Raw genomic sequence first — 25,997 nt, forward strand, 5'->3', positions numbered from 1 at the left:
TTCCATGGTACTCCTCCACAAGAATATGTTATATGGGTGTATGATTGTTTGGAACATGCATATATGTGTGTGTGTGTGTGTATATATATATATACACACACACACACATATAAATTCATTCTTATATAAATCAAATGTTATATATGAAATGCTTTTCATGACACATTCTTTCATGATAATTTCAACTTACACATTTCCGCCTTTTTTCTTATTTTCACTCCTAAACTACTGTTTTATCTATCCCAATTCCTCACTGTTTTCAATATTGTCCTGATTATTGTGAAGTTTTGTTTGCATCTTTGGACAATTTACCATTTTTTTCCTCTGGGTTCTCAGTGTGGTTTTAAGTTGTTCAAGTACACAGTGCTCAAAAGGCATGACTTGTTTTGTGGATGCAAGTGTGCAGGATTGCATAATATTTATCTATAATTTATAGATCTCAATACGGAGCTGATTTCATGAGACAAGCATAGCAATTCTAGAACTATTACAAAATGAAAAGAAGCTCTCAGGGACATAGATTCTTCCCACCACTCCTGTCACTCATCTTTCACAATCCATGATGACACCCTTACAGATTGCTCATTGTGATCCTGGGAGGTTGACAAGCCTCGTTGACTGGGAGGTTTCCAGGAAGATTATGACCCCAACGAAACTTAGGGCATCAGGCCCAAACTCTTCTTATTCTTCCTTTCTTTTTCTTGCCCCTCCATCATATGTCTGTCTTTTGTAAAGAATTTCATGCTTTAAAGTGAAAATGCATATGGACACAGAAAGATGAAGAAGACTTGAGAAATCTTGGAAGTTTAGTGGGCTCATTAGTCAAGGCCCTGGGGAGGATGTGGGCTGAGCACTGTTTTCAGACTTTGGGAGGCAGCTCAGAGGCACCCTTATTAAACACAAGGAGTGAGAAAGGTCTTGGGATTTTGCATTTCTAACACATTTCCAGATGAATCCAGTGCAAGATGCGGGGTTCTATACTTGGGATTTACAGCTGCAAGATACTGTAATTTGGATGGGACTGAGGCCCAGAGCAAGAAAGGGGCTTCCTTGGGGTCTCATGATGGCGGTGGCTGAGCTTCTCGACTAGAATGACAATCAGACCTTCTTGCTATGGTTCCATCACGTTCTCCAGGGCCTGAGCTTTGATTGCACAGAGCAGCAGAAGTCCTTCCTGACAGACTGATGGAGCCTGGAAAACTTGACTCCCAGATTTCTGTTGGTGGGCAGCTGGCCTCTGTATCCATGTCCTGTGAAGAAAGAGCTCTTTGGCACCCTAGACTGTTGCCAGTTGTTACCCTGTGCACTTCATGTTCACTTACAATTAATATTGAAATATTTTTCTGTTGACTGGGGACAAGTTAGAGATGAATACAAATGCTATTTTTCAAACACTGCCCATTAAACTCAGGTTTGTATTCTGTCAAAGAAAGCAAACTAAAGCACAGACGGTAAAAGTAATCATGGAAAAAGTAAAAACGACTGACTTTATACTTGTTTTAATTTTGTTTCCATGAAATTTCAGTGAAATATTATTTCACTGCATGAGAGTTTAATATTCTCTAACCTATATTTTCATGGTAGGAAATTTCTTATTGTTGGCATACTCAAGTTAAACTAAAAATGATTTTGATAGTTGACTAATTTTCTTTAAATAGGGAATGTCATGAAATTGTTTTCATAAGAAAATGAATTTGGGCCAGATGTGGTGGCGCAGGTCTTTAATTCCAGCACTTGGGAGGAATAGGCAAAAGGATTCTGAGTTCCAGGAGAGCTAGAGCTACAAAACTTAATTTATCTCAAAAAAATCAAGGGCTATGGAAATGACTGAGTAACATAATGCTTGCCTAATATTTGCAAGGCCCTCGTTTCTATGGCCCTGTCTCAAAAAAGGTGATGATGAACTTGTTGAACTAAGTTAACTAAGAAAGAGCAAGAGTTTTGGTCTTGTGGGTCTTGAGTATTGATTTAATTACAATCATTGCGTTATTGAGATATACACTATCAAAATAGCCTTGACATAATAGACAAGAGCTATCACCTAATAATTGCATATTATTAGGAATTATGTAATTTCTAGTAAAGTGAAAGAATTGACCTTGAATGATTATGGAAATTAAAAGGAGTTCTCTTTCCCAAACCAGAGAGGCACAGCCTGAGACTTACTTGACTTGAACTTGAGGTAACTCAATAAATCCTGACTAAGGGCTTTCAATGCCTAAGATACGTCCTGTTCTAGATAAGTTTTGGGGACTTGAGACTCAAGAGGTAGAGGACGTGTTGTTAAGAATATAAATGTAGAACATACATACGTACATAAATACTACAATAAATATTATTTAAGGGGTCATAACTGAATGATGAATTCAGAAAGTAAAACTTGGCTTTGATGGGCTTACGTTCCATTTAATGAAATCAGTGGTGTATACAGTGAGGCAACTTGCCCTTCATAGACAGGAAAATACCTTAGCCTCTTCATGCTGTGTAGTGGAATCTAGGTTACGATCATGATTCTGATGGTTGTTTTCTGTTTTCCAGCGTCTTGTGGAGGCTGCGGAAGAGGCACATCTGAAGCACGAATTCGATGCCGACCTGCAGGTGACTGAATACAGCTTGAGTTACATTGTTTTGTGTGTTTCAGTGATTGGGAAAGAAAGGGTTTTGAGAGGATGGTAGGTACAGAGTTGGCATGAATGTGCCTCTTTCTTGTCATGGGAGGTAGCTCTCCTCAATCTGTTTCCACCAGTGGCAGGTACAATGTCACACAGTCACACCCCTAGAAGACATTTCAGTGAACATTTCCCTAATGTGTGTCTATACATGTGCGTGTGTGTGTGTATGGGGGGGTTAGGTCAACAATTGACAACAGTTATTAGACTTTTCAATGGTAAAATGATAAAATGGTGGTACATACCTAAATCCCATTTCCCTGGCTGTATTTTGAAACACAAGTACCCCAAAATAAGGTTGTGATGGATTTGACCTTGAAGTGGTTGTTAAAAGTCAACATCATTGTGCTTAAAAGTTAAGTCTTTGAAGTATTAGGATTAGAACATCTACTTATCTGTTTCTCGAAGTAGACCTCATATATAATCATGACAGACTGGTTGTGAAGGGTTTAGATCTTACTATAATATAAATACATTCACGAGTACAGCAGAAGACAGTGCGGAAGCAGATCCGCACTCAGAGGCTCCTTTGGGTCCCCCTGGAAGCATTTATCTAAATTGTCATTTTGAGTTTTGTACCTTTTCTTCACTGCCAGAAGAGCCCAGAGGAGCAAATTTTAATTTTCAAACCCACATTTTGCTAAAACAAACCTCTTCTAGTGGCCTGTGTTCACAATCAGGAAATAGTGTTTGTTTTGCTATGTTTTCACTTCTATGAACAAGATAAAGAGAGACATAAATCTTTCCGTGAATAAAGATGGCACTGCCAAAACAGCTGCGCTTTGTGGCTTTCTTGTGGCTGGGCCTCTTGTCATCACTCCCGTCTGTGTTTTTTGCATTGTGGATAAAAGGATGCATTGAAATGAGGGAGCTGATGAAGGCTAACAAAGATAGTATTTTCAAAGGTCTAGTCAGGGTTAAGAGAAGTGCATAGTGGTGGCATAGCCTAGAGCTAGCCGTGCTTCAGGCCTCAGGAAGTAGTGAGGGAGAGAGCTGCAGAACCCAGTGAGAATGACGATAGAGACCAGGTGTTTGGTAGAACAGTGCGATCATTCATGGTGAACCATCAAGGGTTGAATCTGGGGGTAAACAGACCCCTACAGATCTATCATGCTTTTTTCTCAATCCATCTTTGAAGACGTCAGCTGTTGGTGTAGTTGGTAGAGTTCAGTCCTCTGAGTCACTGAGCTGGGTTGAGAAGACTGAAGATATGTGTGTTCCAGCAGAAAATATCCAGGGCACAAACTAAGGGTCATTTTTAGCCATAATGCAAAACATAAAAACAGAGACAGAAATATAGACAAGTGTAGGAGACTCCCGGGGGATGTTAAAAAGTGCTAGGGACTGTTGGTAACATTGGGAGAAGACTGGGAAATTGGCCCAGTTCTCTGAGCAAAGTTGTAAGAGACAGGGCAGAGTCTGGCAAGAGGAAGTTTGAACGTTGTAACAAGAGGGTGGCCTGCTCATAGTCATGCCTGCACTGCGGTTCCGTGAGGACTTAGGGGCCGTAAATTTCCTGGCCATGCCTTGTCTACTGGTCAGTACACCTTGTTTTCAGAGGATTGCACTTCCTAGTGTGGGCTGTGGGTATTTATCAAAGGCCTCAGGAAGCACCTTCAGCTCCTTCCTAAGGGTAAAGATGGTAAGAGTTTGAACGAATGGCCAGGGAAGTCTTTCCATTTGCTTTGCAGTCCTTGTGCTTTTTCAGAGAATTTTGATTGTAAATGACAGAAACTTGAAGCAGAGTATGACCATAATTAAAATAAGAATCCAGAGCTAGTGCGATGACTCAGCAGGTAAAGGTGACGCTACCAAGCCTGACAATCTGAGTTTGATCCCCAGGATTCACCTGGTAGATGGAGAGAACCAACTACCACAGGTTGTCCTTTGACGTTCATACACACACACACACACACACACACACACACACACACACACACCCCTCCATAAAGAAATAAACGTAGGGCTAGAGAGATGGCTCAACAGTTAAGAACACTGGTTCTTGCAGAAGACCCGGGTTCAAATCCCAGCACCCACATGGCAGCTAACAACTGTCTCTAACTCCAGTTCCAGGGGATGTGATGGCTTCTTCTGTTCTCCACAGGCATTGCACAACACGGGTGCACTTACCTACATGCAGGCAATACATGCATACACATAAAATAAAAATAATAAATAAAATATTTTTAAAAAGAAATAAATGTAATAAAAAATTTAAAGATAAGTAAAATAACCCATTGAATGTGCTGATAAATACATAGGTGTATTAGTAGATGCATTAAAAGAAGAGATGAAATCTCCTACAGTCATAGTTAACTAATACATATAGAAGAAATGATGGAGTCAGAAGATTATGGACATCATTGCTTTAGGCAAGGGTTTTCCATGGGTGCTAAAACTGTGGGCAGGATATTGACAATCTCAAAGTGTCTACAAATTATTTATTTACTAACAATGAGGGTAAAAACAGCACCTTTACTCTGTAGAAGCCTGCTCTGGATGTGACCATCTGTCAGAGTCTGTTACCATCTCTGTCATTAGTGATTCGCTGCAGCAACGTACGTTAAACATTGCCCCAAATGATAACCTGAAAGACACAATGTCAGACAGTGTTAGACTGGGAGAATGTTGAGAAAAACTGCCTGGACTTTTCCTTTAAAATGTGAACATCAAGGGGCTGGAGAGATGGGTCAGTGGTTAAGAGCACTGGCTGCTCTCACAGAAGACCCGGGTTTGATTCCCAGCACCCACATGGTGGCTAACTCCAGTTCCAGTGGATCCAATATTCTCTTCTGACCTCTGCAGGCATTACACGACACAGGTGCACTTACAACCATGCAGGCAATGCACTCATACACACAAAATAAAAACAAATATTAAAATAAATAAATAAAATGTCAAGATCAAGAAAGACAAAGAAACTTTGAGGGCTTTTCTCCAAGTTCATAGAGACTAAGAACCCACAACAACCAAATGCATTGTATGATCCAGAACTGGATATTAATCTAGAGAGTTGAATCTGGACTGTGCATTTGATAGTAATACTGTATTAATTTTGAACTGCCTGATTATTTTGTTTGTTTGGCCTCTGTACTCTGATTTTGCTTTTCCTGGAGCAAGTATTTGAATTCAAGGCTCCAGTAGGACACAGTGAGTTTGCAAGAAGGTTGGAAATCAAGACTGGGAAAATCTGGCATACTTGGCTGTGGTATTTACAGTTTTGTTCTGAAATCTGTTCTCTATGAGCATAGGTGGGCTGGTGCCTGGGAGGGGCTGGAATGCTTGGTTTCAGGGGACTATAGATCCTTCAGCAGCAGAAAATGCTCAAAGCTTTAGTTCAACTAATGGAGAGAAGTTCTTTTGTTGTCTGTCTGAAGCTGTTGTTACCCTTCCCGCAGTGTTCTGGTTTCCTATTACAGGAGCTTTAGAATACAGCTCTGGTGTGACACAACTCACTTTCCTTGTTGAGTATGAGGCTCTGGACACAAATGAAGAATCAGGATCTCTCATAAAGATGGCAACAACAGGGCTCGAGAATTGGCGCAGCGGTTTTGGCGCAGCGGTTAAGAGCACCGACTGCTCTTTCAGAGGACCCAGGTTTGATTCCCAGCACCCACATGGCAGCTACGAACCGTCCTTAACTCCAGTTCCAGGGGAATCCGAAGCCCTCTTCCAACCTCCGCAGCATTGCACGACACAGGTGCACTCACATACATGCAGGCAATACACTCATACATATAAAATAAAAATAATAAAAAATAAAATATTAAAAAAACCCCGACAACAGCAAACAAACAACTACTCCCCTCCCCCCAAAAAGCAGACACCAAGAAGGCAAGTCTCTCGCTTCTGTTCCCTGGAGAACAAGAAATGGGTGGAGTTCAATAGACCCTCATCCTTCGCCCTTTTTGTATGTGACCTGAAAACTACCTGACAGTACCACCATCACCTGAACACAAGAGAACATGTTACGATAATCTTTAGTTTTAAGGAAAGTCATTCACTGTCCAGACCTCAGACCTCATTGGAAATCTTGGGGTCAGAGCAAAGCCCATGCACTTTGGTGGAAACCTGTAAAAGAGAGGCCTTTGATAACATGGCTGTGCATCAGAGAATCTGCCCCCACTCAGATGAAGGCTTTGAAGCTACTGAAATTCTGATGCTATTAAGTGCAAGTCTTAACAGCCTGGGTGTCAGCCGGTGGCTATTACGAGGTAGCAGGCTTGTGCACTGGCTCCGAGTTTATTGCTCTGATGGTCCATTAGAGCTGATCAATTGTTAATCTAGGTGCTGCTGACCTCTCTGTAACCCTGCCGGAGGATTGTTTTTATCAAAAAAATCTCAGATACCATCTGTTCACTGTGTAGTAACACCAGGGAGGACCCTGCCCTGTTTGTCCAGAAAGAGCAGACGAAACGCGGTCTGTGTTCAGACAGAAAAATAAATGTTTTGTGATATTTCCTAAACTACATTATTTCAAGTTTCATGGGCCTTGGTTTCCTTATCCCCCCAATGGAAAAGATGTGATAATACATCCCTTTACCTCACGGTAGATGGGTGTCTTTGCCACAATTGAATGCTTTAAAAGTGAACAATTTGTTATTCACTGGTAGAATCAGAAAAACCACTCCCCAAACACAGATATTATTATACTTTATTTATTATCAAAATTTTGTTTTCCATTTAAATTCCTCTCACAGTCTCTCTAGAGATTGAACTTTTCCCCATGGGCCTTGGCATGTGAGGGTCCTCTGCCTACATTTGGCATTATATTGTTTTATATATATATTGAGGGGGGAGGTAAAATTCGGCCTCTGATATATGTGAAAGCAATCCCAGATGCAGAGTTCTATAGATAGCAGGTCTGCCTAGCCCTCATGGGGTTGGTTAACTCTACTGTGAATACATTTTAGCCCTTTGACTTGTCACTATTTATGGTAGCCTATGGGTTCTAGATTGACCTTTGCTTTAGTTTTTATGTCCTAAAGTCTCCATTTGGTTGCTTTTTTGGTTACAGTTGCTGTGCAGAGGTGTTGTGAAAAATGATGTCTTCCCTTTTGAAAATTTCATGATATGAAGTAATATAAATTTTGTCAAAATATTGGGACTTTTGGTGAAATCAAAGATTTCAACAAACCAAACTGCCTCTTAGTTATCATCACACACACCTTACTGTGATCACTCTCATTTTAATGACAAAACCCAGTTCCGGGGTTGAGGGCCCTAACCTCAAACACGTAACCTATTTGTCCCAGGAAATTTGACCTAATAAACATAGAGAACCTCTTTGTGTGTTATCTTTGCTCTTTTTTTGAGGTCCCCCCCACCCCGCACTGGCAGCAAAGGAGAAGAAAAAAACATTCATTCCTTTTGACAGTTTACTAAAAACCTGCTTATCTTTGAGCCACAAACATATTTTCTCTGAAAGCTGTCTCACATAAGTGCCAATTGTACAGAACTGGTGAATGGAGGGGGAAAATGTGATTTTGAATTGTGTATCCTGCAGAAGCTTTTCTAGTACCAAGTTTTCTATAACTAATTTTCTTTGTTGCTTTGTAAGCAACAGGAGAGGGAATGCCTGGTGACATTCAGAGGGCTAAGGAGCATGAGAATGGCAAGGAACCAAGCTGGGCGTGTGTCCACAGCTGGCCCTTCTGTTCTTCACCACACTGCAAGGGCCTGGCTCCAAACACAGAGGCCCCACTTCAAAATGGTGGCCAAGAGGCCAGAATGGACGGGAATCCCTGAGATAGGGCAGTCATGGGTAGTGCCTGGGGCAGCTTCCTGGCCTGCTCACCACTGTGGTGACCCTGGGAGCTTTGGGTGATGGAGACGAAGAAGAGAGAGGGCAGCATGGGAGCCCAGCATTTACTTTAGAACTGCTCACTCCACCCACAACGAAGCACGTAGAAGAAAGAACTGAAACCAGGAGAAAGAGCATCCCCTAGAGAGTTCTTAGTCTCATTCATAAAGGAATTTAAAAATGGACCCAAATGGAAGCTTTAGGTCAATTTTATTAGAATCTTAAAGAAAAATCCCCAGGGCAGGAGAGCTGGTAATCTTGGTAGATGCCTGAAGGAGGAGAGTGATGGGGAGAGAAAAGACAGCCACGAAGCCCTGCAGGTTTAGAGCCTGCGTGGAGGGCAGACACATGGCTGACGGGCAGCCACATGGCTGGGAGAAGGAAGCTTTAGAGAAAAAGTAAAGATGCTAGGGCAGCCCAAAGCATTAAAAAAAGCATGTTTAGAAAATGGATATGAAGAAGAAAAGGAGAGATTATGCTTTTCTGAAGAATTCAGAAAGGTGGGCAGACTTACAGAGACCTACACGTCTGTGGCCTGGTCCGGAAGCAATGCACTGGGAGGCAGGATTCCAGGCAGGAAAAGTTCACCACCTCATTAACGGGCAGACTTACAGAGACCTACACGTCTGTGGCCTGGTCCGGAAGCAATGAATGCACTGGGAGGCAGGATTCCAGGCAGGAAAAGTTCACCACCTCATTAACACACTAGGTACTCCACCCATCTATTTAACATAACTTAAGGTGAACCTGCCTTCCTAGGGATGGTCCTATGACCAGATGATTGACTAGTAAAACTGGAAAGGTGGGTCTTAGATTTTGTAGTCTTGACCAGTTAAACTTTTGGGGTGATTTGCTACTCTAACAGAATCAGGAAGGACCATGTATCCCTGCCAGGACAGCATTTCCCTGCAGGACCTCCAAGCTCTTACCCTGGGAAAAATCACAGGTCATAAATAGAGCCCAGGGACTTAGTAGTAGTAAGCACAGGACTTAGTACATCCTGAGTGAGAAAATGGCTGCCTTCTGGCCCATCCGAATTCATTCTTTCCCATTTTGACAGCACAGTACACAGCTCCTTGCTTGGGGGTAGGTTAGGTGTGAGCAGTGGTGGGAAGACCAGGGGAGACTCAGACCTAAGGGGAGAAATGGCTTTTTTTGGAATGGTAGCCGATTGACTTTGTGCAGAGAACCAGCGGTCACACCTATCAAAGAAATAAGTGAAGGGATTTTTCCACACTCTGTATTAAAATAATTCCATATTTTCTTATCTAACTGATGAAATCATACATATTTTTACTTCCTTTTTTCTTTTTATCAACTTGGCAGGGGGTCATGGTAAACCAGCAGGACTTCCGAGATCTTGCATTAGGTGTTTCTTGGTTAGAATCACCCATGTCATTTATTTATAGGACCGATGTGTGAACAGTTTCCAAGGAATCTCTAAGTGTGAGCATTTTAATATCAAACTTATTTCTCAGTTGGTACCCACACCTCTTATACAAACACACACACTCCGTTTTGTGCATTGTACCTTGGACTAAGGCCAGTGCCAAGACTTTGAGCTTTGTGCTAATTAGTTATTAGGTAGTCACATGTTTCATGCCCCCAGCTGCTGTGAGTGGATGAAATCCCATTGATCGGAACTTCAGCTTGTTCAAATGGAGACATCTTTAGCCAGGAGGTCTAGGAGTCTAGGTTTAGTGGTCTGCGTTCCAGCTGGACCAGGGATGTACTCGAGCACTTGTGCCTGTGACTTCCTTGTTCATCTGTAGAGGGATGTAATTGTAATATCTAGTTGATATATCTAAGTACTGGACCCTTTCGAAGATACTGACGTTCATCCAACCACTAGTTACCGGTGGCCTCCTGTGTATTAGACACCTAACTATGGGCATTGTCGTGAGCTAGACTGACAGTCACTGTCTTTTCTCTCATGGAACTTACCACATAGAAAGACAGATGCTAAGATGTGACAACATATGTAATTCTTAAATTTTAACATGATAAGTGACAGGAAAGAACAATAGGGTATTATTGTGGTGCAAGACACAAGATGACCTCACCTAGTCTGAGGGGACCTTGGAACAAGTCTCAGAGGTGGTGAATTTTCAGTAAGTGGATAACCTAGACTTAGCTCTACCACAGCAAGACTTTCTAAGCGCTGTCAATAATACCAGTATTTCCAAATGTGAAAAACTATATTTTATCTTCTTTCTATAAATATTTTCCTGGTCTGAGCTCTTTTTAATAACAATTATAAGAAACCACTGATTTGGATTGTGTCCCTGACCTTGACCACAACAGACTAAACCAAATTAAAATGGAGTCACTTATGCTAAATGCCACATAGGTAAACTGAAGTTTTAAGGAAGCAGATAGGTCCCAAAGGAGACCAGTTTTTCTCAGAAAATGAGAGATTCTAATCTATCTGAGTGAGCATAATAAATTCTGACTGCTTTAATCTTACAGGAAAGCAAGCCCAGTAAAGTGATGTCACCTAATTGACTCTTTCTCCTGCCAGTTTGCTTCTTGGTTCCCACCTTGCAGAACCCTCCATTCTGCCTTCAGCCCCTGGGAGCTCACGTTCTATTTCTGCAGCATGGAGGCTGCCCTGAATTGCAAATAAAAGCCTGATAACTGATAAGTAACAAAATTTATTCTCATTTTGTCTCTGACACCGGTAATAACGGCATTTCATTTTTGTGTTCTTAACACATGTCACTTTCTATCCTATCACTTTTTTTTTTTTTTTTTGAGTCTCCCTGTAGCCCCAGCTGTCCTGGAACTCACTATGTAGACCAGGCTGGCCTTGAACTCACAGAGATCCGCTTGCCTCTGCCTCCCGAGTGCTGGGATTAAAGGCGTGCGCCACCACGCCCAGCTATCCTATCACTTTTATTCACCTAAGTGTCCATTTGTTGCTTAAGATTTACTTATAATCCAGTCTGTGCTAAGCTGTGCTCTAGGTTCCAGGGTTTTCATCAACTGAGAGGTGGTCCTAACCCTCCAGGAAAGTCCTATGTAACAGAGTCATTTTGACAAATGGCCACTGTATATTGTGGAAGAGAGCTGACCACCTCACACACACTGTGAATTCAGTGAGAGAAGCTCTGGTTATCTTTAAGTCTATTTGTCCATTTGCTCTCCTCCAGCTGTCCACTGAACATCTATTATATTCCAGACTTTGTGCTAAGCTCAAAGGATGGAAGGATTCCAATGAAACAGGAAACAAAGAGTCAGAATTTCAGCCTTTATTATCAGAAAATTACATAGAACTACTGTATGATTGCAATTGAGTCATGTTACTTTAAAAAAACTTTCTCTGTGTGTACATATGTGTATGGTGTGTGTGCATATGTTCATGTGTGTGAATGCAGGCATGTGTACCATAGTGTCAGATCAGAGAGAGGACATCTTGGGATTATAGATGGGCACGACTGGGGATTCAAATTTATATCCTTACAACTGTATGGCACATGTTTAAGTCCCTGATTCCAGCCCAGAATGCTACTTTGGGTAACATAAAATTTACATGTAGTACAAGGCAAAGGTCTTGAAAGCTGGTGAGTTAGACTGAATCAGGAATGTGCCCTGTGCCTTCTGTGCCTTCGGCTCCCTTCTGCTACCATAGAAAGCCATGGTTGCAACTTATAACAGATTAGTTTAGTGTATCCTTGAACTTCGTAAAGAATTAAAACTAACCTGGGCACTTCTAGCCGTGGAAGGCAGAGGCAGAGGCAGGTGGATCTCTGTGAGATCGCTGCCAGCTTAGTCTACATAGCAAGGTCTAGGCCAGGTGGAATCACAGGGAGACCCTGTCTCAAAAATCAAAGACAGAAAAAAAAACAAAAAACAAAAAAAAAAGTGAAAAAATATCAGTTTAGGGTTCTGGTTTTCTTCATTAAACACAAAGCCTATGATTTATCCATAGTGGTGTTTGAATTTCTGCTTTCCTAGTGGAAACATTGGATACCATAAGTTTCCTCTTACACAGTGCTTTCACTACATCGCCCCACTGCCTCCATTTTAAATGTTTTGTATTTTCATTGTCTTTTAAAATATTTTCTAGTGAAAGCCCCTTTGACCTGTGGTTGTTAACTGTTCAAAACTGAGTGTCGACTAGTGTATTTTGCCTTTAGTTCTGATGGATTCATGTATAGTTCTGAACTATTCATGTATTTTGAAGTTCTTTCATTACAATCTAAAAAATTCTTTTTTGTATTCCCAGTGAATTGCATCTTTTGTTATGAAGACATCGTCTTATTTCTCTCAATATTCTTGGCTATGTTGAACACGTTTCTTTTTAATCGCTCTGTCTTTTTACTGTACTTTTAACCTGCCTGTTAACATTTAGTAGGAATATGTGGTTGGATCATGTTCTTTTTTTTCAGTCAAACAGCCTTTGTCATTTAGTTGGATGATTAGTTCACTTGTATTTCATATGTTTGATATAATTTTATTTGCCTTGGTATTTGCTTTCCTTGTTTTTATGCTTTTCTCTCCTACTTTCTTCTTTCATTAACTGAATATGTTTTGATACACCATTTCATTCCTCTTTGGTTTTTAAAAAATTATTTTTGTTATTTTTATTTTATGTGTATGTGTGTATTGCCTGCATGTAGGTCAGTGCACCCATGTCATGCAATGCCCATGGAGGACAGAAGAGGCTGTCGGAGTCCCCTGGAACTGGAGTTGCCGACAGTTGTTAGCTGCCATGTGGGTGCTGGGATTTGAACCTGGGTCTTCTGCAAGAATAGCCAGTGTTCTTAACTGCTGAGCCATCTCTCCAGCCCCTCCTCTTTGGTTTTTAATCTCTTTTAATAAAATGTTTTTTAGGGTTGTTACTTTATGACTATGTTATACATCCTTAAGTATACAGTGTGTCTAGAGTTAATGTGGAATGTAACTACTTAAGATGAAAACCTTTACAACAACATAATTCTATCTACCACCATCTACTATGGTATCACCAACATACTTTGCTTCCATGTGTTGTAATTCATAAGAAAATGTTACTTTTGTTTTTGCTTTACTGATTAAGACAGGATCTCAATATTTAGTCTAGGTTAACCTGGCACTCAATGACTCCCTGCCTTTTACCTCCTAATGGTAGAATTACAGGTGTGTGTCACCATGCCCAACCTTATGTTGTTTTAAATACCATCTTCTAAAGAACTTAATGTCAGAAACAAAGGCAGACACCCACGTCATGCAGTTATATGCCCACTTGCTGTTCTTATGAGTCTTCATTCCTTCCTTTTTATCTCAGTTTTCATTTCTCTTAACTTGAAACTGCTTGTATTTTTTTTTTCACTGTAGGTCTGGCAGTAACAGCTGAGTTTTTGTTAATTTAAAAATATCTTCATTTTGCCTTCATTTTCGAAAGATAGTATCAATGGAGGTACTCTAAATTGACATCTTTACTTTTCTTTTAGCCCTTTAAAGTACAGTTCCGTTCTCTTCTGATCTTTAGTGCTTCTGATGGAATGTTTTTGCTGCTGCCTTCAAGATACGATTTTTAGAACACTGTACAGTGTGATAGGCTGGGGGTGTTCCTAGGCATATATTTTCTTTGCCTGACTTCTGCTTGGTATTTGTTGAGATTCTTGATATTATGACAGATCATGGAAATTTTTGAACATTTGTTTTTGTTTTTTAGAATTTTACCTGACCCATTCACTTTATATTTCCTTATAGAACCTAAAAAAACTCTGTGCTAGACTGCTTGATATTATCATCTTGTCCCCAAGGATATTATCGTCAACCTTGTGATCGTTTATACATAAGTTGGTTAACACTATTCTGCATTAAACTTATCAAAGGAGTATTTTTGTTCCAAGAACGTTTACTTCTGAGATTTTTGCTAACTCATTTTTTAGTTTCATGTCCATTTCTTTGCTGAAATTCCCCATCTATATGTATTGTGTCAGTATTTCTTTTAAATCTATCTACCATTGATATTTGAAATTCTTTCTGTGATATTTCTACCATTTGGACTACTTATTTTGAATGTTTTCTTTCTATTACATTTTTTTCTATCCTTACACATTAGTATTCTTGTTCTTATGCTAGACATTGTGATTATATGTTGTTTTTTATATACATCCTTATTATAACAGTATAATTTCATCCATATAGTAGTATACGTCCTTAAAATCCCACATGTATTGAATCGGTTAACTTTGTGGCAGGAGAGCTGTTAAAGAGATGAGGAAAGAGTGATGATAGACAAGATGATGCATAGTAGGACAGCCCTCCACCATTCTCTGTGTTTTGAGGATATAACCACGGAGAGAGCACTGAGTTCTTTGTTCCAAATAATTACAAAGACCATCTTCCATCTTAAAGGAAGACAAAAATGTACTTTTGTTATAGAATCTTGAGATGCAAATATTATTTATTAAAAGCTTATAACCTAGAATTTTTATATCTTTTATTTATCTTTATTAAATCTTCTAATTTCAGATGAAAATATTGGTATGAGCAAGTTTACAAACACAAAATGTTATTTTAAAACAATGATCTTTGAACCATCATTTTATCGTACGGTCCAGAGGGCAGACGGCATTGTTTGCTGTTCCCAATGCCATCTATATTTGCTTGTGTAGTGCTTCCCCATTAGTGAATATCTTCTTCCTCTGCTACTTACATGTTTATAAACATTGGGTCTTTCGGTGCTAGCACATCCAGAATGAACAACTGGCCAAATGCCCATGATTCAGGTCTTTCTCGTTGCAACACTCTTTCATCTGTCAGGAACCTGCATGCTTTTTTGTTTGTGGGGAGTGGTGGTATGGAAGTCTAAATGGCCAATGTCATTGCTTCTGTATGTCTTTATCTCCTGGATCTTCTCAGTTAGGCCTTTCAGTACTAGGGATATTTATTTTAAATAAATGTGTATTTAAGACACATTTGCTTTAGCACTATTTTAAACATACCACCATCGTAGAGTTGAGTAAACATTCACATTTACAAATGAGCGAGTATCTCGTTTCGGATATCAGCCTGCTCGGGAAGGGGATATTTTGGGATACCAGGGCTTTCTCTCACCCTGTAAGAGAAATGCATCAAAAGTCTGCTATTCACAAGTCACAGTCTCGTAGATCATTTTCAGAAACCTCAGTGTCTTTCATTAGGAGTGCTGATGGCAAAGGGCACACAGGCAGACCCAGAAACCTCAGTGTCTTTCATTAGGCGTGCTGATGGCAAAGGGCACACAGGCAGACCCAGAACCTGCCTTGGTGTCTCTCACCAGCAAATTGTTTGGCAGTTGCAGAAGTAGCCTCGACTTGTTGGTTTTTCATCAAGGATCTTATGGACTAGAAATTTGCCAAAAGCTATAAAGTTTTAAAAGTAAATTAGTTTTAAAATTTCTATTTATTATCATGTGTACATGGTGTGTGTGTGTGTGTTGCCTTGGTGCATGTGTGGAGGTCAGAGAAAAGATATGGGAGTCAGTTCTCTTCTTCCACCATGGATTCTAAGGATCCAAGTCCGAGGCATCTTGTCACCCCTTGAATCTGGTGCAAATCCATAAAGCAGACAACTCAGAGGAAGATTCCCAAGCCCAGAAAGTCTGTTAATATGATAGCATCTCTACACAGGTGGATCAATTCTTCCACCATTTCTCCTTAGAGGCTCATTCATAATTAATGTAAGTTTCCCTCATATACATGGATCTAAGCATATGCCTCTGGTAAGATAATCCTACTTTGCGCAAGTTAAAAATTCCTTTTGGACTGCAATTTGCAGACACTTTTCTTTGTTGGTTATTACTGCTAGAGTAGCGCGTCAGTGATAAGAATGATAAACACCATGACTGGAAATGTCAAGTCCAGTCAGTGGCAGAATTTATTTCATTTCTTCTTTCCTCTGTAATCCTGTGAGCTAACCTCTCTTAGTATCTCTGTATCCCATAGGGAGAAACTGCAGATCGATGGGCTCAGTGACAGGGTCAGGGTCCTATAAGGGAAGTGGGAAGAACCAGACTCCACACCCTGTTCCTAGGACCACATGTTGTAACATTGACCTTCATTTGCGCTGGACAAAATCTTGCAAGGAAATAAATTTAAGATGATACTTACTATGGGTTATGAGAAAGATGTATCAAATCATTGAAAAAGACATTTTCTAGAGCGGTCCTGCCTGGCTTCATTTCATGGATCCACCCAATAAGATTTTTTGTTGTTCATTTTTTGTCTCCTCCAGCAAAATGTAAGCTCCAGGAGAGCGGGCCCCTGCAGTCTAGCTGTGGTGCCACCCAGGGTCTTTTCTCAGTCCTTTTCTTCACCAGGTAAAGGATTCCAAAAGGTTGCAGTCTCAGAACAAAGCCAAGGGTTATTGAAGCAAAGTATCGCTCCACATGGCACACAAAGAGACAGACTCCCTGACAGGGAAGGAGTCCAGATCTGGAACACTGTCCACTCTCCTGGAGAGTCTGGGCTTTTACATGCTGTAGGGTGGGAGACAGTGGACTGGGCTCCCCTTTTCCCCTTGGGATTGGACAGAGCAGGATGTGTGCTGCTGGTCGGTTCACTCATATGAAAGCAGGAACTTGACTGGGTAAAGCAAAGGCAGGAAAAGAGGGAGCCTGTGGGAGGCTGAGAAAAGCCTCCCACAGGGCCAGCTTTGGACGGGAACCCAGAAGTGGGCCATCTTGGATGATGAAAGTAAGTGAAACTCTACTGAATGACTCCGGGGCCTCCTCCTCTGACTATCTGCCCTATTTAGAACTATCACCTGCTTTCCTGCAGTTGGAGGCACACAACTGTCAACAGTTTCCGTCCATAATGGAATAGAACTAGTTAAAAACAGCTGACTCGGAGCTCTGGACTGTAGTAATTCAGGAAAGTATCATCTATGTCAATTAGAAAAGGTTGATTCTTTCATAAAATGGATACCACTTTATCAGAGGTGATTCAGCTACTGGTGTAAGGTTCAAACACAATTTCATATATTAATGGTAGGCTTTTAATGAAACAGTTGGCCTTTATTGTTGCATATAATAAATTTATGAATTTATTCATTTTTCTTAGCCAAATGATATTTATCTGCCAATTATTATGCAGTTACAAATATGTGACTATAATTGTGAGCAATAATTGATTCATTAATGGATATTATAGTAAATGTGTATTCACATTTGTTAGACAGCCATGTGCTAATAGAGAGGGAGCTTTTTAAAATTGAAAAAGGAAGTAATTGCAAGGAAAACTTTCCGCTGCGTCTTGGGCATCCGTCTGGTCAGGGTCACACACCACGCCCAGCTCTACAGATGCATTGCCTGAGGTAAGCAGTCTTCCACACAGGTACCTAGAGGAAGACAAAGCCAGATTCAAAGGCTGGATGCTTCACAACTGAACAAGTGTGTTTGGAGGTCCTGTCTGAATCTTTGTGTTTACTAAAAAGAATACTTCCAACATGAATATCTCTCTTTCAAAGCTGCCAAGTCATAGGAAGCCCTGTACCTCATATTTTATATATCCATGGCAAAATAAAACAACAACAAAAATTGGGGTGTGGGGTGAAAAACAGAAGCATTTTTCATACTGGTAGAAATTAATGATGGGGAAAATTTAATTTTTTTTACTTGGAGTCTTTGATTAGAAGCCAAGTGCCCTAAGGTTTTGGTGATCAATGTGTGACCTCGGAGAAGTCCCGTGTCCCTTTAGATTTGACATTGCCCTCAGTAGAGAAAGCTTGGGACTGGTTTGATTTTCTTTTCTGATCTAACATAAGCCTGTGAGGTTGTGACTTTTATGTTTTTGAGCTGAGCGTAGAAAGGATAGCAATTATCTTTCTGTAGGGTATGTGCTCCTTTTAGGAAATTCAGTAACTTCTATAGACACAGCATTATGGTAAGGGAGCCAGTATTTGAGGGTAAAGTCTTTTCTGTATCATTTTTCCATTCAACAAATAGACACAAGTTTACTATTTTAAAATCTCAAAGGGAAAATTCTTACTTGATTTGATCCTACACACCCCCTTATAAATAATTTTAGCTTTAACAGTTCTTATGTGTAACATAAAAAGTGTTTGGGGATAAATTTAAGAACTTAAACGTGTAACTAAAATGATGTATTTGACTCTAAACCTTAATTTTCTGTATAGCTAGAGACATTCAAAATCAAATTAACCTCTGCTTCGACTTGTTTGAAAATTATTTCATGCATATAAATGTGTCCATAATTTGTCCATCCTCTGCAAAGGTTTCAGGTGCTTAGGAGCATACAATCATCATGACATTTTATTATTTTATTGTTTCAGGAATTTAAAGCCTTTTGTCAGCTCGTCCCAACATAGAGGAGGAAGAAATTGGGCATAGCAGTGCTTTCTGAAACCCAGGCCAGGAAGAATAATGAGATGGGAACAGTTTGTTAAAATGCTTCTTGGTTGTAAAGAAGTAAAAGAGGAAGCATCTTTCTGCTGTGTTCTCTGATCAACGTCCTGGGTGAGGTAGATAATTACAGGAGAGAAGGGCTTTTGAGGACAGATGACAGGACTGAGTCCTGGCTTTTGTCTCTTCCAGCGGTGAGGGCCAGGGCTTATTTCTTTGACTGTTGGCCTCTTGGCTTCTCCATCTGTGTAAGTCAGGTGGTGATGCTCTCTTTACAGGGCAGGAGGCTTTGTGAGATGATGTTCATGCTAAGTATCTAGTACACCATCTGCTAGAAGATGGGGCTAGTTCCGGGTGACTGTCATGATTATTGCGATGGTCATTCTAACACCTTTGAAATGGAATGATATGGATTAGATTTTAATAGCATATTTCACATCTGCCTCTTGTGTGAACTGTCGTCTCTGTTAGACGGAGACCGCATCTGTTCTTAACACTGTCACCAGAGCTTGGGCTTACAGCTACCACTCAATACGTATTTGAAGAAGAGCTGAATGATTGAAGGGAAAATGTAGTAGTATTTCAACTTAGATACTTATTAGCAAAAAGGGTGAAAACAACATTTACTAAAGGGAAAGAAAGATACTGGTGCAGAATTGGCTGTGACCTCCATAGCAGACACTCAGAATCTGAGCCCTACTCAAGCCTCTTTGGGACTCTGCTGGGCCACATAATCGGGTTCTTCTATCCACAGAACACCTGCAGACTCTCTTGGATGTGTGGGCAGATAGTGAGAGGCTCCTGTCCTGGAAGACTTAGAGAGTAAAAGACCTGCAGGAATTCTCCCCCATGGTCATCATCTAGTTTGGGAGCAGAAGACTAGAAAGCTGTTTGGGTTTGTTTGTTTGTTTTAAGTAGGCTGGCCTTGAACTCACTGTGTAGTGAGGGTGACCTTGAGCATGAACCTCTGATCCTCTTAGCTCCATCTCCCAAGTGCATGCATAGGAAACCTGGTCTATATGGTTTTGAGGACTGAACTAGGGCTTTGTGCATGCTGTGTGAGCTACCACCTGAGCTACATACTCAACCAGAGTCATATATGTCAGGAGCAAAACACCAACCAGAGGATTCACCTGAGACATATTTTATAGTCTTTTCCCAGTTTCGTTAATGCATTTAAAGGAAATTTCTCTCATAATTGTCTGATGTAGTCTGTCTCCGTTACTGAATACCAGACATTTATCACAGCTATGCTTCTCTTTGGCTCTGCATGCCAAAATTTCCTGGGACCGTTCGAATTAAGAGTGACATTCAGCTGTAGGGCAGATGGCCTGGAAGTATGCTCTCTCACAGAAATAGCCAGAAGCACCTCTGTGCTCATAGGCACTCCGTGTTCACAGACATTGATGACTGGAGTCTTGGCCTTTATTTATTCAGTTTTCAAAGACGGCACTATCAGCCTAAAATCAGAAACATTCTCCTTGGTTTGGGGCTGTCCATATGTGACTTCACAGGTCTCATATGTCCAGTTCCCAACTTTGGGTTTTGACCTTGAATCTCAGCCACATCACCAACAGGTTCACATAGAGTTTCCAGTGATGACTCAGAGTCTCAGTGGGGTAGTCACAGATCAGACTGTCAGGTGAAGTGGCATCTGGGGGGCTATGGCTGCTGACTTTCATCCTCATACCCATCTGGGAGGGTCAGCACTCTCGTTGCCACAAATTTACGAATGATGAAACTGACACTCAGAGACTAAATGCATTGCCAAAATCACCCGGGAGGAAGTTGTAGCCCTCAACTAGAAATGATCTGATTTTCCTTCCAGGAATGGGGCCCAGGCTTTCTAGAAAGCAGCGCTGACTTATGAATACTCACCAGGTCAGCCTTTGATCTGGTGGCATTGGGTGATTAAAAGTTGTAATTTATTCAGAAAACAAAAGTATAGAAGCCATTTAAGGTAGAAGTTGTTTTCTAAGGAGACAGATTGTCCCATATTCCTGTTTTTTAAGACTGTGGCATTTTTTCCATGAAATTTTTTCCATGAAGTGTTTGATACTGTTGTTCTCTGGTTACTGAGGTCATTTCCCCCTCCCCGTGTGTGTGTGTGTGTGTGTGTGTGTGTGTGTGTATTACTTTTATTTTATGTGTATGAGTATATTGCCTTTATGTTGTAAGTGCATCCATGCCATGCAGTGCCTGTGGAGGTCAGAAGGGAACATCGAATTCCCTCGAACTGGAGTTACAGATGGCTGTTAGCTGCCATGTGGGTGCTGGGAATCAAACCTGGGCCCTCTTCAAGAGCAGCCAGTGCTCTTAACAGTTGAGGCATATCTCCAGCCCCCTGAAGTCAGTCTTTAAAACACATAGCATGCTCTTTCCTGAGAGGTCTGCCATCAGGTCAAGCAAGAAACTTCCGAGTGTCAATGACAGTACAATAAACTTGGTCATGGGTTAAGGGGAATGTAAAATGTAATTGGTTGAATTTCTATATCAGAGGTCTTGGGTGCGTCTTCCTCTGGAAGACCATGTTTCTATATATTTGTGCTGTGTTTTCTTGGATCGACCTCCAAGGGAAAGACAGTGACAGCAGACAGGGAACAAGTAACAATATAGTGAGTCAGGTGCCCTGTCCTCTGTCTCCTTCATCTCTACTTCAAAGTTCATTTGACTAAAGATGGGAAAGCGAGGGCAGGTGACCCTTGCTCCTTACCTGGGAGTGTTTGCTGGTGTGATTCATGCTGTTAATGTGTATCTTTCCAAGTGGCAGAAACCAGATTGGAAATTGGAAAGGTCTACTTAAATGGCATTGTACAGGATGGGAGGGATGGTGAGCTGTTTGTTGTGGACCAGCCTTGTATTGTTTCCTAGGAGAAGTAACACGTTCCTGCTGCACTGTTATCTTGTGGAGGGCTGGAAAGCAGAGCACAAGGGCAATAAGGTTGTAATGGATATATATGAGAAGGGGGGATTCAAGCCACTGAGCAGCACATCGCCCTCGGCCACTTCCCCGTTTTGGCTGGTGAGATATTTAGGAGAGTAAACTGCAGACCACTGTGGGTGAAAAGATGTACAAGGAGCTGTGAGAGGAGGCTCTGTTCTTACCTGGGTTTCCCACAGCAGGCAGGCTTTCCACCCCACTGAGAGCCTTAGGAATCCCCTCTCTGTTGGTCCATTTTCTTTGTTTCTATAATTCACTTATAGCTTTAAAAGATATGATTAGGCCTGCCCTGTGCTCATTATTTCATATGGTAGAAAGGACATGCTTTTAATTTATTCTTTGCTTCTAATTGTATGTGTGCATGTCAGGGTTCACTGGCTAGGAAACTGCATCAGTCCTGCTATTGTAAGGCAGTTAATTGAACCTGGTAATGATTATTGTCAGCAGTCCCTTGGGGCTATGCTGGTCCCTGTGCATCAGCCCTCACCGTGATTTCCAGCATCTATTGTGCTGTAACAATGACAGTTTTCCAACAGGAAAAGGCAGCAGCAAATTGGAGCTCCTGTATTGCAGACTCCAGTTGCAGCCACGTTGATAACCTTCCCTGAGCTTGCTCAGGTCTTGGTGCTAGGGACATCTGAAAAGAATGTTTCTGCTTTTGAAATACCGAGTTTGTTTTGAAATGCAGGCAGAAAAGGACTAGTGTTTATGATACACAAGAACCTTACCTATCATCCATACTGTTACAGCTGCATTGGAGGCCCATTGAGGGAAAGCTATTTCCTTCTGGTCAAAAGAGTGGACTCTGCGTCTGGATGGAGATGCACTGTTTATTGTCTCCTCCATTAAGAGTTAATCCCAATGCACCAGTCAGTCACCTGGTGGGTGATGACATTTCAGGAAGGCTGAGTCTTCTTCGGCCATGCTAAAGAGATGGGAGAACTCATTATTCCTTTAATGAGATAGTATAGTTTTGCTTCCCAGAATCCCTTGAGGTGCCTATAGAGCTGCCATGAGGTTCTTTTAGGTCTGTCCACTTTGGGCTCATAATAACTTCCCCTTTTTCTTTTCTCTGGTCTCTCTTTCAGTTGCTGGCCAGAGCCTAAGTATGCTTTCTCTAATACTTTGGGCTTTTTTCACCCTTGCTTGGACGTCTTCCTCCCCATCGTGGGCCTTCTTGTTCACCATCTGGCTGCATACAAATAGCATGGGTTTCTCTTTAATTTTGCCACCTCCCTCTTCCTGGCACCTGCCAAGGTTTACAGCTTTCCTGCATTGAGTTTTTCTCTTTTGAACTCTAATAAAATTATCCTAGTGCTTTCTTCTAAATCCATTCTTAAATTCTTTTATTAATAAGACTAAGAACTCTAAGAGGGGATCCCAATTTCCCTGGTAAAATATCAATAAGAAAAATAGCAAAATACATATTTCTAGGTGTCAACCTATAGGAATAACAAATGGCCACAGGATACAGACAGTCCAGTGACAGAAATGGAACTGAATGGACAAAGGCCAGCCACTCAGTCTCCTTGATAATCAGAAGAAAGCACATTCAAGCAGAGAAATACCACCTTTACCAATCAGCTGGGAAAATGATGATGGAGGTGGTGGAGATGATGATGGTGATGATATTCGATGCTCTAAGGGCCTGGGGAGGCAGGAGTCCTGTTGGAGCATGTCAATTTTGCAGAAGCATGTAAAGTTGAAAATGCACAGACCACATGAACCAGCAGCTCAACATACAATCCTCTTACAGAAATACTGTCATGTGTGCACCAGGGCACCATAGTGTTTGATTTACCAAAAGTCAAACACTGGAGGTCTACTTGTGTGGGAATGGCTGAAAAGCAGTGGCCTAGCCATTGAGTAGCCCAAAGGAGTGGAGGGGATCCACAGGTGGCAGCTAGGGCAGTACCCGGTGCAGATCGCTAACTTTCAAAAGCAGGCTTTAGAATCATTTTTACAATATGATAAAATGCAAGTTAGGAAGGGAAATGATTCTAAAGATATTATTGCGAAGGAAAATGAGTCGATAACATCTGGTGAGGGCCTGGGGTTAGTGGGGGCCAAGAGGAGTCTTATCTGGGATGCTTAGATTTCGGAGAAAATCACTTGGGGTAATCAAATTGAATTCTAAAACAATTTTAAGAGCAGAAAGAAGACACGCATTAGGGGTGATTATTCATTAATGTCTACAGATTGCTTGCAGTAAGAAGCCTCTGAGGGAAGCCAGAGATCAGACCTGATGACAGCCGGGCCTGCAACTGCTCCTTCCCTTATTCAGCCTCAGGTCTGCAGAAGATCAAATGAGACCCTGTACATCCTCAGCCCAAACACTGTGCCTGGCCTAAAGCTGACACTGGCCATGTTCTGAGTTGGCATTGCAGGTGTGAACCACAGGGGTGCCTTGGGACCATAGGCTTCAGGCATCTGACCAGCGATGGATCTTCCTTATCTTACACCAAGAATTCCTTAGCGTGCATAAAACGGGGCTACCAGCTCTTCCTAGTCTGTGGCTTTTCTCTGACTGTGCATGTCCATCTCTTGTATCAGTGGCCTGTGTAGTTGCTCAGACCCCACACTCAGAAGGGCCCACACTCAGAAGGCCCCACACTCAGAAGGGCCCCCCACACAAAAGGCCCCACACTCAGAAGGCCCCACACTCAGAAGGGCCCACACTCAGAAGGGCCCACACTCAGAAGGCCCCACACTCAGAAGGCCCCACACTCAGAAGGGCCCCCCACACAAAAGGCCCCACACCTGGTTTAATATGAGCTGTGCTCTCTTTGCTATCTTGAAATTCTTAATGATGTTAATGATGTTAACCCTAAAGATGGTGTAATTGCCCTGGGTTAGAAGGACCCCTGGGGCTGCCTGTTGCCCAGTTGTGAGGAGAGCTCAGGGCCCTTTGGTCCTGGCAGGAGGAAAAGCCTGGGCTCAAGGCTCTGGGAGAAGCACAGAGCTTTGATGTTGAAATGACAAAAGGAGCTCTTCCAACCAGAATGGATTTCATGTGGTTCAAAGGTGACTAGGCATTCTCAGATTTGCCCTGAGGGCAACGACCACATCCTCCTGTGTGCCAGGCAGTGCCCCACCCCCCCAGCACATGTCCTACTGGCCACACATCTCAGAAGGAAGGCTCTACTACAGCAATGCTGGCTGATTCTGGTGGGTTTTCCTAGGTGTCCCAGCTCTAAAGGGAGCTAGAGCCCAAGTAGGCTCCGTACCCTGGAGATGGAGCAGGCTATAGGGAGGCAGCTTCTGGTCCACCTAGGTCACAGCACTCAGATTTCTCCACACCACCTCTGCATGCTCTTCCATCCTCCCAGCATTCCTGGACCTCCACATCCCTACACCCAGGTGTCTCTGCATCCCTGGACCACCAATACTCTGTTCCCCATCTGTCACAGAGCTGACTCTGGGGGTCCAGGAAGAGGAGAGAGGAAGTCCCCTCAGCTGTTTCTTCTTGAAACAGGCTCAGCTAAGAAAGGAACATGGGAGTCAGGAGAATCTAATTCCCAAACTTGGGTGACACTTCAACATTTGGGCAAGTTACCTTAATTCTCACCTACAGCTTAAGGATTAAATATAAAACAAGATTAAAGCACTGGCTCAGAATTGTCTGAGCACCTTTCCAATCTTGCTCTTCTCTTTTCTGGAGTTTTCCACAGGATTACTGACATCTCTGCACCCATCCCCCAGCTTGACCCTATCTAAACAGATCTGAGGGGACTAGAAGGGTCACTGAAGGGTCAGTTTGAGTATTTGAAATGTAGATAAAGCAAAGCAGGTACCTTTCCTTTGTCTTGACTTATCCTCTGAGGCACTAGCCCCTGAGAGAGGCTAGCCTCCTTTCTTTGAACAGCTCTGTTCACTTTTTTAACCTGGAGCCAGTAGAGCCTTAGGAAGACCAAAGCTTGACACTGTGATTCCATGCCTTTCCACAGACCTGCATGGTACATGGGTAGACAGGTATGTTGGCACCCCACATTTCATCAGCACAGTTAAAGCCAGCATCTTCCCAGCTCTAGGACACCTTCCAGGTACATCGGAAGTTAGTTGGTATAGATGAGTACTGGATTATGTCTCTGGATCTGGGTGTATATCCTCAATTTTTATCTCTGGCTTATTGTGGTCATGAAGTGAGGGGCCCTTCTGCTTCCCAGGCTGCTTGCCTGGAGCTACCTGGAAAGAACTAGTAGATCAATTTTACTTGTATATTACAGTTAACAGGATGCTTGCAAAGTT

General features: G+C 41.8%; 1 protein-coding gene across 4 annotated transcripts in view; it reads left to right on the forward strand.

Annotated features, from left to right (window-relative positions):
• Cacna2d3 (calcium voltage-gated channel auxiliary subunit alpha2delta 3) overlaps window positions 1-25,997 on the forward strand; it is a 918,594-nt gene that overhangs the window by 286,455 nt on the left and 606,142 nt on the right. For all 4 annotated transcript variants that reach the window (XR_003846886.1, XM_008851835.2, XM_008851836.2 and 1 more), the window contains exon 4: window positions 2,539-2,598. Coding sequence is in view for 3 of the 4 variants with exons in the window: in XM_008851835.2 (XP_008850057.1) it covers window positions 2,539-2,598 (60 nt within the window). In the remaining variant the exon portion in view is untranslated. The remainder of the gene's footprint in view (window positions 1-2,538; window positions 2,599-25,997) is intronic.

This window comes from Nannospalax galili, unplaced genomic scaffold (assembly GCF_000622305.1).
Source record: "Nannospalax galili isolate Female #2095 unplaced genomic scaffold, S.galili_v1.0 scaffold485, whole genome shotgun sequence".
Lineage (NCBI taxonomy): Eukaryota > Metazoa > Chordata > Mammalia > Rodentia > Spalacidae > Nannospalax > Nannospalax galili.